This window comes from Oncorhynchus tshawytscha, linkage group LG19, assembly GCF_018296145.1.
Source record: "Oncorhynchus tshawytscha isolate Ot180627B linkage group LG19, Otsh_v2.0, whole genome shotgun sequence".
Classification (NCBI taxonomy): Eukaryota; Metazoa; Chordata; class Actinopteri; order Salmoniformes; family Salmonidae; genus Oncorhynchus; species Oncorhynchus tshawytscha.
In genome coordinates this window covers 423,815-436,314 of record NC_056447.1, presented here as the reverse complement: position 1 = coordinate 436,314, position 12,500 = coordinate 423,815, and the positions used below count along the sequence as shown (strand labels likewise).

Genomic DNA, 12,500 nt, shown 5'->3' with positions numbered 1-12,500 from the left:
ACACACACACACACACACACACACACACACACATACACACACACAGATGTAAGATCTTAATTTGATCCCTCTTGTTGCAGGAAATACAAACTTGTAGTGTATTCAAGGTTTAAAAAGGCTTCTAAAGTTCGTCATTTCCACTTTAAAACATCAGACTTGATTTGCCCTAACGAAAACCCACTACAAAAAAAAATAGGTTGATTATAAACCACAAAGTAATTCACATTTCCTGCTGTAGCAAACCGTCTCAAAATAACATCCTACATTTGTACACATACACACAAACACACAAACACACCAAAGCCGACTCTGGCAAAGTCGGGCATGAAATTTGTGCCCCGCCAGTTTTGTTTCCCCAGACACATAACAAATGGGATATCAATTACAATCCCGGTTTTGCCAATGTAGCGTTTCGGGCCTGCCAGTAGTGCAGACCAGGACAGAGGCTATGCCGGGTGTGCGCTCATGATCTGAAGAGGGGGGAGGGAGGGGGGGATGTAATAATGTACTATTTAGTAGTTCAAATCCCTAAATGCCTTTTAATTGGGCAGAATGTCATAAGTCACCGCCTTCAATGCCTTTTAATTGGGCAGAATGTCATAAGTCACCGCCTTCAATGCCTTTTAATTGGGCAGAATGTCATAAGTCACCGCCTTCAATGCCTTTTAATTGGGCAGAATGTCATAAGTCACCGCCTTCAATGCCTTTTAATTGGGCAGAATGTCATAAGTCACCGCCTTCAATGCCTTTTAATTGGGCAGAATGTCATAAGTCACCGCCTTCAAGCCTTTTAATTGGGCAGAATGTCATAAGTCACCGCCTTCAATGCCTTTTAATTGGGCAGAATGTCATAAGTCACCGCCTTCAATGCCTTTTAATTGGGCAGAATGTCATAAGTCACTGCCTTCAATGCCTTTTAATTGGGCAGAATGTCATAAGTCACCACCTTCAATGCCTTTTAATTGGGCAGAATGTCATAAGTCACCACCTTCAATGCCTTTTAATTGGGCAGAATGTCATAAGTCACCGCCTTCAATGCCTTTTAATTGGGCAGAATGTCATAAGTCACCGCCTTCAATGCCTTTTAATTGGGCAGAATGTCATAAGTCACCGCCTTCAATGCCTTTTAATTGGGCAGAATGTCATAAGTCACCGCCTTCAATGCCTTGTTCAGGAAGCTCATCGGATCCTGGGGTTCAAATGTACTTTTTTTTCTCACAGAGAGGGAAAAGCTGCTCACTTTTCCAGACAGCTAATAATAGGCTAGATAGTAGCTACTAGCTTCATTAAGTTTTGGTCACCACGAGATGAATAATTATAGCAAGCTAATCAGCATGGATATCTGAAAATGGTTGTGCACAGCCAAGCGCAAAAAAATGGAGGACCACCAAGTCGAGTGCAATGTCGAACTCACCGAGCGGCCTGCTGGCCTGACCACCGAGGTTGAGGAGCCTAGCAGCAAATGTAATACCCGCCCATCCCCACGCTGCCTGCTGACCAACAAGATGGAGAAAAGCCAGGGCCTAGCACCAACAACAGTACTAGGATAACATCCAGTGACAATTTTAGCATGTAAATCTTGGTGGGGCAAAAAAAAAATAAGTGGAATGCATGCCTGCAAAGCCACTACACAACACAACAATAAACAATACATTAATTTGACTATAACAGTGACAAACGGTGCCCACAAACTGTGAGGGCCTACATAAAGCTGTACCAACAGCAGAATCCCAACAGCAGTCCCAACACCTTACCACTGCTACACCTGGCTATCAGCGGAGCCTTGTCTGGCAGCGAAACAGTTCAATCAGCCTCATTTACTGTCTTTAAAAAAAACATAGCTGATATGGCTGACTTGCTTAAACAATTGTGGTTTCTAATGTCAATTGAGATGTACAAACTACGGCGCAAGGGGATGAGAAGCGGATAAGAGGCAATCTGTAATTTTGGTTAAGACATTAATGAGCGAACTAGGACGGATGTAACGTTAGTCAATATAACTATTTGTTTAGCACTTTGGAAATGTACAGCGACAGAATTCAGAACATGGGCCGTTCTTACAGTGTTCTCCCTGTACACCAAGTCAGAACCGTAGGATAAATAAAGGGAGCATATACTGTAAGCAGACAATGAAAGCTTTTACAATATTCAATGATTACATTTCTATAAAACAGGTTATAGGCTACAGTAGAACAGTCAGAACAGTAGGCAAAATTTAGAGGGGTACCAGCAACAGTGTGTGAAAACCTTGTGAAGACTTACAGAAAACGTTTGACCTCTGTCATTGCCAACAAAGGGTATATAAGAAAGTACTAAATACTTTTTTGCCCCACTGTACATATCTCCCTGGCATATTACATCACTTATAAAGCAGCACACAATACATTTTTGGACTCACATTGTTCATGCTATGCTCACTTGAACAGGAAGGTGGCGCGGCGGTCCTCCAAGTTAACAGTTGTTTTGAGTGCATCATTGACAGCCTGGCCAATGTTGAATGTTTATCATTTTAAACTTGGAAAAGAGCCCCTTAATCCCAGATTTGGGACCACACAGCCACACAGACCACACGCAGTCGTTGAATTTGTGATTTCCAAGTTGTTGTGTTTATGTCCAATGGCCGATGAACACAGATACATTTTATCTGTCAGTTTTCTTCGTTATGTCTCTTCATATGACAAGGATTAAAAAGGATTTGCCAGTAGATTGTCGACTTGATTCATGATGATGACTGCTAAATACGTTTGTGAAAGTAAGTTGCTGACATGATCAGTCCAATCAAAGCTACTGTACATATAATGTGATTTGACATATAATGTGATTTCATCATTTTATCTGTGGCCAATGACTATGAGCCTTCTTGGATGGGCACTTCTATGGCAGCAGCCGAATGGCTAAAATTTTCAAGGTCTCCTCTTATACTTGGCAGTGACGTAAAGTCCCCATGAGTGACAGAACACTGAGCCAATCACGGCGCAACACTCCCTATTTTCTGCGGGCTTGCCCAACCACCACAGAAAGCCCTGAGCAAGGCTGAAACACCTGCATTTTGGAGCTGCTTTACTCTAGAAAACAAAAAAGAGGCCATGTTTGTATGCGGCTTTATTAACTCAATGATATATTATTTTTACAATGTTTGTAAACTGACATGTGATACGTATTGATGCCAAAATAACATGAAAAACATACATTATAACATGCTAAAAATGTGGGGCTCAAAACAAGTGTTGTTCTCAGAATGGGCATTTCATCTTATTCACGGCAGATTCAAGTTAGCAACTGCCATGTAGGACATTACACATCAGCTATGACTGTAGGATATGCACTTAGTTTGACTTAGTTTGCTTTTCTGAAACTCTCCCATACTTAAAACATTGAGCACCTGGCGCTCATTGCGTATTGTCAAAAAATTGTCCGAATTCTAGCCAATAGTTGTAATGATTGAAGTTTAAGTTCTTGATGCACCCATCCAGTTAGAGGGATGATTTTCGTCAACTTCCGCTGAATTGCAGAGCGCCAAATTCAAATTAAAGTACTAAAAATATTTAATTTTCATGAAATCACAAGTGCAATATAGCAAAACACAGCTTAGCTTGTTGTTAATCCACCTGGCGTGTCAGATTTCAAAAAAGCTTTTCGGCGCAAACAAACCAAGCGTTTATGTAAGGACATCTCTCTCAGCAGACAAAACATTACAAACAGCTAGCATCCAAGTAGATTGGTCACGAAAGTCAGAAAAGCAATAAAAATGAATCACTTACCTTTGATGATCTTCGGATGTTTGCACTCACTAGACTCCCAGTTACACAATAAATGTTCCTTTTGTTCCATAAAGATTATTTTTATATCCAAAATACCTCCATTTGTTTGGCGCGTTATGTTCAGAAATCCACAGGCTCGAGTGGTCACGATCGGGCAGACGAAAATTCCAAAATTCCAAATAGTAAAGTTCGTAGAAACACGTCAAACATTTTTTAGAGTCAATCCTCAGGTTGTTTTTACAATATTTAATCGATAATATTTAAACCAGACTGTAGCTTCTTCAATAGGAGAGAGAGAGAAAATGTCTGCTCCAAGCTGTTGCACATGCAAAACGCTGCTGGCACCCAGCCATCCAATGACGCAATGTGATCTTTCTCGCTCATTTGTCAAAATAAAAGCCTGAAACTATGTCTAAAGACTGTTCACAACATGTGAAAGAGACAGTTTTGGAAACTTTAGAGTGTTTTCTATCCTAATCTGACAATTATATGCATATTCTAGATTCTGGGCCTGAGAAATAGGCAGTTTCATTTGGGTACGTTTTTCATCCAAAATACTGCCCCCTACACTCAACAGGTTAAGCGATGTCTGTAAGAATCTTTGATATTGGTCAGGCTTTTCCCGACCTCAACCGAATTGAGATGGTTTGGGATGAGTTGGACCGCAGAGAGAAGAAAAGGCAGCCAAGAAGTGCTCAGCATATGTACAAACTTCTTCAAGACGGTTGGAGAAGCATTCCAGGTGAAGTTGGTTGAGAGAATGCCAAGTGCAAAGCCTTCATCCAGGCAAAGGGTGGCTACTTTGAAGAATCTCAAATATAAAATATGTTTGTCTAACACTTCTTTGGTTATTCCATGATTCCATGTTTGTTATTTCATAGTTTTGAAGTCTTCACTATTATTCTACAATGTAGAAAATAGTAAAAATAAAGAAAAACCCTGGAATGAGTAGGTGTCCAAACTTTTGACTGGTACTGAATAAAACACAGGAAAACCCCATTTTATTCTGCCCCGGGCCTTTAAAGCATGACAGTCTCTCAATGTAAGTGCATCTAATAGCATAAGAGCGGTGAGGAACGTGTGATTACTCTACTGTTGAATGTAAATGTATTAGAAGTTGTATTGATTTAATTGTAGAGAGCTTACTTGAAGACTGTACAATGATCTGAGGACATGTATCAGGAACAGTTTCATTCTCATGTGTTTATCCTTAGAGAACAGTTCGCTTACATATAGTACACACTGTACATCTCAGCGTTTTAAGAAACAGACACCTACACATTACACGCACACACACACACACACACACACACACACACACACACACACACACACACACACACACACACACACACACACACACACACACACACACACACACACACACACACACACACACACACACACACACACAAAGAGAGAGAGAGAGAGAGAAGTTCTATAAAAGCAGCCATCGCACGACTGCACCCTGTCGAGCTAATGAGAGAGACCATCAGCGAACTCCATTTTAATTAGAAAGTCCATTAAATGATTACATTTTAATTAAACTCGTCCTATCTAATAAGGATATGATGATCTTGGGTGGATTGTGCTCTCTTAGGTTAATTTATTTATCTACGAAGTTTACCCCCGTCAGCAACCCCTTATCATTATTACACTTACAATGAATTCCAATGAGGATATGCTGCTGTAGTATCAACTCAAAAGCATAGCATCTCTGGACTAAAACTAGGCTGAAAGACAGTTCCATTGAAGGCAAACAAGTGAGTTCAATATAGTAGAGATCACCTTGTTCTTGCTTTGTGTGTGTTTGATGGTTAAAACATTGTCTGTAGCCTGCACAGCCATGTTGTATCACTCCAATGATTCACAGTTTCAGAAGGAAAGACAGTCTTCCACCAATCAGCACCTATGAGAAACAACACAAACCTACTTCATTACACAGTAACACACCCACAAATCCACCACCGCACTGTATAGAAAACAACATACAGTACATCCTCATCATGGCTCTTCAATAAAGAGAACTGGCAAACAGCGGTTTGTGGCTGCAGGCAGGCAGGCAGCGGTGTTGAGGATCAGTGAACTCCAGGATGGTTCTGTCTACCCCTTCCCTAATTAATACAGCCTCCAGACAGAGCTGAGCGGCTCACCACTAATGGCTTGTCAGAGGCAGCAGGCCAGGGAGCCAGTTAACACCAGCAGCCCCACGGTGGGTGATGATAGTCCACTGGGATGGAGAGAGAGGGCTTATTCAGCTCTATGGTCCTGGATGGAACAGTTAGCTAATACACCTGAGCTGCTCTTAATGTATCTAGCTATCTCAGTATTCTCTCAGTCTTGCACCTATGCAGTGTGTATGTGCGTGTGTGTGCGTGCGAGTGTGCGTATGAAGGCCTGATAAAGGTATTCTGTGCATTAATTGGTAGTGGCTTCCTCCGCTCGCCTGAACTGAAAGTCATTAAGAGACAGCGGTTTTCATAAGAGGATTGTAATTGTCATCCCTTCCTCCAATCGCCACCGGCTGAGTAATTGCATTCTAGTTTGCCATACAATGCAGCAACTGAGTTCAATTCCGCAGGAAAATATTGCTTGCGTTATTGCCTGACAGTTAATCCCAATGTCATTGTCCCTGTTAGGCTGTTTCCTATCATGTCCTTTTTAAATCCCCCATTTTATGCAAGCTTACAGGTTCTCCATGCCCTGGAGAGAAGCAAATGCACACACACACACACACACACACACACACACACACACACACACACACACACACACACACACACACACACACACACACAGATCCACACACACAAACAGACACACAGGCGCTGGCCCTGCAGACTACACTACACAGATTAATTCTCCACATCACTCATTTAACTCCCATTTTCTGTGGCTCTAGAGCAATGGCCTAAGGAATGACAAATGTAATATGGATTTAGATCTGGAGCTGTTGTCTCACTGTAAAATCCAAAATACCATAGCAACTATTCGCAATAAGTCTCTGAATCATATCATGACACTGTCCTCTAATTATAAAATACCAGACTAGTTCTCTGCTACTACTTCAAATCTTCCTAAAGACAGGAGAATTCAGAGCCCTGGATCCACTGGACACCAAACAACAAGGTGTCAACAAGGTGTCCCCTTGTGGATATCTAAAAACACAGGGGAGACTTATCTCGCTGGAAAGAGTGAGCACATGGTGTCACGAGCAGCAGTCCAGGTCTACCATACTGTACACATTAAAACCATGTTTTTTTTGTGCACAAGATGATGAAAAGATATATTAGCCCATTGAAACCTACCAATTGAGAAACATTGCCTTATAATTTAGCCTTCTATTTTGGTAGAATAGTATGCAAAATCAAAGCCACGGTTTTACTTCTATGCAGATGTACGACCCACTACTCTGCTAGTGGTGGATTCAGCTCCTCGTCTTGGCTTTAAAATACCCAACTGGGCGGGGAGAAATGTGGCATCTGCTCTCTAAAAAAAGTAGAGGAGAAATGTTTGCTGTGTTTACTGATCAGATCGCTGTCATGTTTGAATGAGTCTTACTCTTGTAATTGAAAGAGCATTTATTTATATTTGTAGGCTATTATATGTAAACAACTAAAAACTGTAGGCTATATAAAGGTAACTTACTTTAATTGGTTTATTTTGTTATTGACCAAGAATCCACGTGAAAGTGTGAAGAGGATTCTTTCCCCCCATGATGATGAATCAGTTTAGTGTTGTTATGGTGATTTGGGGTTTGCATCATCTCTACATTGCCCATGGCCAGGTGAGTACAACACGTGTTCTAGCCAACAACTATTGCTCTGGTTTTGTTTCTCTTGACTGATGACTTTTTAATGGAATATTGCTTTGATTTTTAAAATGACCACTTTATTTAAATGCATGCTGCTTAAAAAAAAGAAAAAAATAATTGTAATGCAAAGCCATGCACAACTATTGCCCTACTGATACTGAATCCATATCGTATTGATGTTGTGACGTTGTATTACCAAAAGGCATCTGTGGTGAAGTGAATGGATTCTATTTAGTTGAGCGTTTATCCAGCTGCTTTATCAAGAAGATGTCCATGGCATTCTGACACCTAGGAGCTGCAAATTGTGCCAATAAAAAAAAGACTGACCTCCAGGATCACGTTTGCTCTTTCATATTCTCTTATATCAATGCACAGTGCTGTAATTATAGTCTTAACAGTGTAATTGTGTTTGAAAAAGCTATCTAAGTTGAGGCAGAGCCACTAGAAAGTGTTCCTTACACATTTGGAGACTGTTTGTGTTCGATCTCTAATTCCTGACACACAACATTTTCACACAGGTGGGACTTCAGTAATTGGAGCAAAACATTTCACAAGGAGCTCTGACACTGAAAACCTCACCTGTGGACCTAACACCTTTTACTCCTGTTACAGTAAATACTACGTGTACGTTTTTATTTTGTTTGTGTGAAGTGAGCAGCCACACACTGGTGATACCTCAGTGGGTGTTTCCCATTGAATGGAGCCAAACATGACTGTCTATAGTTTGCACTTGAAATAAAGCACATTTGACATAAAATATCCACTTTCCCCGAGAATGTGCAAGGAAAGCTATTGACATAGTCCTTCGGGTTTTTAGTAATATGTCTCCTACCACTGATCTGTAATGAATAATGTACTAACCTGGGTAGGTAGGTATCTCTTGTCATGTTGATTTGAATCATTGGAACCCACTACAGTGTTACTCCACAGTAAACTCATTTAATCTTTCATTCACTTGCCCAAAGCATTTAGGGCCAATTCCCCCCACAACTGAAATCTTCAAATTGTGGCTGTCTACTGAATGATCTGGACCTTGCTGTGACCCCCACAGGACTGCGCGTCGAGGCAGGAGCTGCAGAGCTCTCTGCGCCAGGTGGAGAAGTTGCTGTCAGCCCAGGAGGCCTCCTACCAGCAGAGCCTTCGCTCCCTGAGGAAGAGACTGAATGCCCTAATGAACAGCAGTACCGTCAAACACACCACCAAGGCGCACAACGGTGAGATACAGTGACTGCTTAGCTTGTCATTTGCACATGGACGTTTTTTCTCTTTTATAATATATACTGTATAGTTTTGCACTAGCACTTTGACAGTCACTGGACTTACCATTGCCAATGTCTTGTCTCGTGCTTGTCCGTCTGAAAGTGTCACGATTGTCTTACTGTTTGTACTGTGCATCTCTCCCTCTCCCTGTCCAGCCACCTGTCCTAGGCCTGAGAGCCTGGCTTACGGGAGGAGACTGGGGAGGGTGTTTGGTGTGGGCCACGAGGTGCACTTTGTGTGTAAGGCAGGTTATGAGCTGCTGGGGCCCCAGACCAGAGTGTGTCTGGTGTCTCTGAAGTGGAGCGGCCAGCAGCCCACATGCAGGGGTGAGTCAGAGCCCACTTCTGTCTGTGTCTCTGCTCCTTCCGTGCCTAGAATGATACCATTGTATTATTTTACTATGATATGGTGCGTAATTTATTACTGTAGGTAATATTCAACACTACTGGAGTACTATCTCTGTGTATGAATGAGGAGCCCCTTGTTTAATACTGTACTGTAATGTGTAGACTTTGTCTCATTGCTCTTACTTGCTCTGCTTATTGGTGTAATATTTATGGCACCTTTTTGTTCCCCAGTCTTAAACACTGTGACCAACATCCCCGCCTCCCTTCCCACGCCGTCCTCCCCCTCCCCCTCATCCTCCTCCGTCTCCACGTCCTCTGCCCCCCTCTCGGCCTTCGTTCGTCCATCCCGCTGCACCCAGTTCCAGGGCTCCTCCCACTGCATCTGTGATGCAGGCTTCACCATAAGCGGCCGCGACAGCGACATCTGCACAGGTCAGTACGGCCGAACCTTACCTACGGCCAAACCTTACCATGGGCTCCTTTAATTCATGTGTTTCACTTTTAAGAATCACTCAGTTCTTAGAACCAGACAATCTTAGCTGTCTGTCATGGGATTTTATATAGGAGTGCAGTCAGTGTACAGTTGTGATTTTGGAATGGAGAACTGGGACATTTTCAGTTTCCAAGAATTGTGTACAGATCCTTGCGACATTGGGTCGTGCATTATCATGCTGAAACATTAGGTGATGTCAGCGGATGAATGGCACGACAATGGGCCTCAGGATCTTGTTACGGTATCCCTGTGCATTCAAATTGCCATCGATAAAATGCAATTGTGTTTGTTGTCCATAGCATATGCCTGCCCATACCATAACCCCACCGCCACCATGGGGCTCTCTGTTCACAACGTTGACATCAGCAAACCGCTCGCCCACACAATGCCATACACATGGTCTGTGGTTGTGGGGCCGGTTGGACTACATGCCAAATTCTCTAAAACAACGTTGAAGGCGGCTTTTGGTAGAGAAATTAACATTACATTCTCTGGCAACAGCTCTGGTGGACATTCCTGCAGTCAGCATGCCAATTGCACGCTCCCTCGAAACATCTGTGGCATTATGTTGTGTGACAAAACTGCACAAATTAGTAGCCTTTTATTGTCCCCCAGCACAAGGTGCACCTGTGTAATGATCATGCTGTTTAATCAGCTTTGTGATATGCCACACCTGTCAGGATTATCTTGGCAAAGAAGAAATGCTTTTTAACAGTGACGTAAACTAATTTGTGCACAACATTTGAGAGAAATACATTTTTTTGTGCGCATGGAACATTTTAGAGCTCTTTTATTTCAGCTCATGAAACCAAAACTTTACATGCTGTGTTTATATTTTTGTTCACTGTATATCAGTGATATATTGAGGAACTGTGTTTCAGACATGGATGAGTGTCAGCTGTTTCCGCTGGCACAGCCTGGGCGCCTGTGTATGCACACCTGTATCAACACCCCTGGCAGCTACCACTGTGTGTGCCCTAGCGGCTACAACCTGGCCAGAGACAACCGCAGCTGCAAAGGTCAGGACCACAGACCAGACCATTCCACCAATAAGCGCTACCACAGTACCCTGGCCTTAGCCAGTGGTTGTTACAGGGAGATCGCATTTTGATACCATCTCTGATATTGGCCTTTGTTGCTTTGTAACTGCAAAGGGAACTAATGGTAACTGTGCATTATATGACCATGTCTTTCCAGTAAAACTGAAGCTTTGGAGATGTGACGTGGGCTCAGTGGGGACCAGTCTTGGTTACTTGTGTTTCTTTTCTCCCCCCTCCACCTCTGGATAGATATTGACGAGTGTGAGAGCAGACTTCACAACTGCACCCTGGACCAGGTGTGTGTGAATACGTATGGGGGGTTCCAGTGTGTGCAAGTGGAGTGTCCTCGCATCACAAACGCCACGTACATCAAGACCTCTCCCATGTGAGTAACAGCTGTAACAAAAACACCACTTTTATCCGATCTGGTGTCACTATGCTTCCTGTTTTAACCAAATCATGTTATGGTTTTGCACTAAGAGACTGCACTGGTTCGATGGAGGAGGAGATTCCCCTACACTCTCAATCATTTTCAAACAAACATACAATTTAGCTGTTTCTGTGTAGAGAAAAACATTTTCATTTCATTGTCACCACAGTGCAGCTCCACCCATCATTTGGCCCAAATTACCCCTTGCTCTAGACAATTATTTTTTTATTGCTCATACAAATAACTACTACAATTAAGACAGATATACAATATTTAAAAAAAAAGAATTATTACAATGGTTTGAGGAGGTGAGTTTGGATGTATTTCTCAGTTATATTTACTGGGTGAAACAAGAAGAACCCTCCTCTTCCTCTGTCCCAGGCGGTGTGAGAGGAACCCGTGTGTGGTAGGGGACAAGGCCTGCACCCAGGCTCCCAACTCCGTCTCCTTCCACTTCATGCCCGTGGTCTCCAACATGTCCGCACCAAGGGTGCTCTTCCGGGTGTCTGCGGCCCGTGTGCTGGGTGACACGCTGCGCTTCGGCCTGCTGGGGAGTCGCGGCCGCAGCCACTTTAGCATGCAGCGCTCTGGCAGGCAGACGGGCACCCTGCTCCTGGTGAGCCCTGTGCAGGGCCCAGCTACACTGGAGGCAGAGGTAGAGATGAGCGAGCTGGAGAGACAAGCCCTGCTGGGACGCTACCTCACCAAGGTCACCCTTTTCGTCTCCCCCTACGGTTTCTAGAGTGATGGAAAGGAAGAAGGGAGGAGGGGGTGATGAGAGAGCACTGTCAGGTGTGGAACTGGAGGAGCAAATCGAACCACTAGGAGAGCATTGTGGATAATGGCGAAAGGGAGGCCTCTGTGTAGATGGGTGTGGGTTTTTGCTGTCCTTTACAGGAAGTCCTGAACCAGCCATACTGTTAATGTGGATGTGTTTTCTCCCTTTGTCTGTCGGTAGAGGGATCATAGTAATGTAAATAGTGGTTTATAAACATTCCTCAGGCTTTAGGCTGCTCTTGTTATCACCTTGGAGAATTTGAGGTATTTGTATGAGTTAACCAGAATGGTTCGGTGTGTTTAATTTCAGTGGGGAATACAATGTGTTTCTTTGGGCTATGGAATCTGTAGCTCTAATATCAAAGGCAGACCACCACATCAGCTATAATGCATATACATGAAATGTATTAAGAATTTCCGTATTTTAGTGGTATACGTCTATATTAATTGTTTTGTACATGTTCGGTTTTGTGTAAGGTATTTGTGATTGCAGGTCCTCTTCAAACTATATGTACTGTAGCTTTCTTCATTTCTCAGTTGTTACCATTTTGGTTTATTGGATATTTCCTGAATAGTTC

The 12,500-nt window shown here is 42.9% G+C and overlaps 1 protein-coding gene across 1 annotated transcript in view; it reads left to right on the top strand.

Moving 5' to 3' along the window:
* The first annotated feature begins 7,211 nt into the window (after positions 1–7,211).
* LOC112218191 (fibulin-7-like) overlaps positions 7,212–12,500 on the top strand; it is a 5,319-nt gene continuing 30 nt past the window's right edge. Inside the window, exons 1-7 of the mRNA XM_024378787.1 lie at positions 7,212–7,548; positions 8,627–8,789; positions 8,991–9,161; positions 9,414–9,614; positions 10,557–10,694; positions 10,965–11,100; positions 11,527–12,500. The exon at positions 11,527–12,500 is cut by the window's right edge and continues 30 nt beyond it. Coding sequence (XP_024234555.1) covers positions 7,477–7,548; positions 8,627–8,789; positions 8,991–9,161; positions 9,414–9,614; positions 10,557–10,694; positions 10,965–11,100; positions 11,527–11,887 — 1,242 coding nt within the window. The 5' untranslated portion in view covers positions 7,212–7,476 and the 3' untranslated portion in view covers positions 11,888–12,500. The remainder of the gene's footprint in view (positions 7,549–8,626; positions 8,790–8,990; positions 9,162–9,413; positions 9,615–10,556; positions 10,695–10,964; positions 11,101–11,526) is intronic.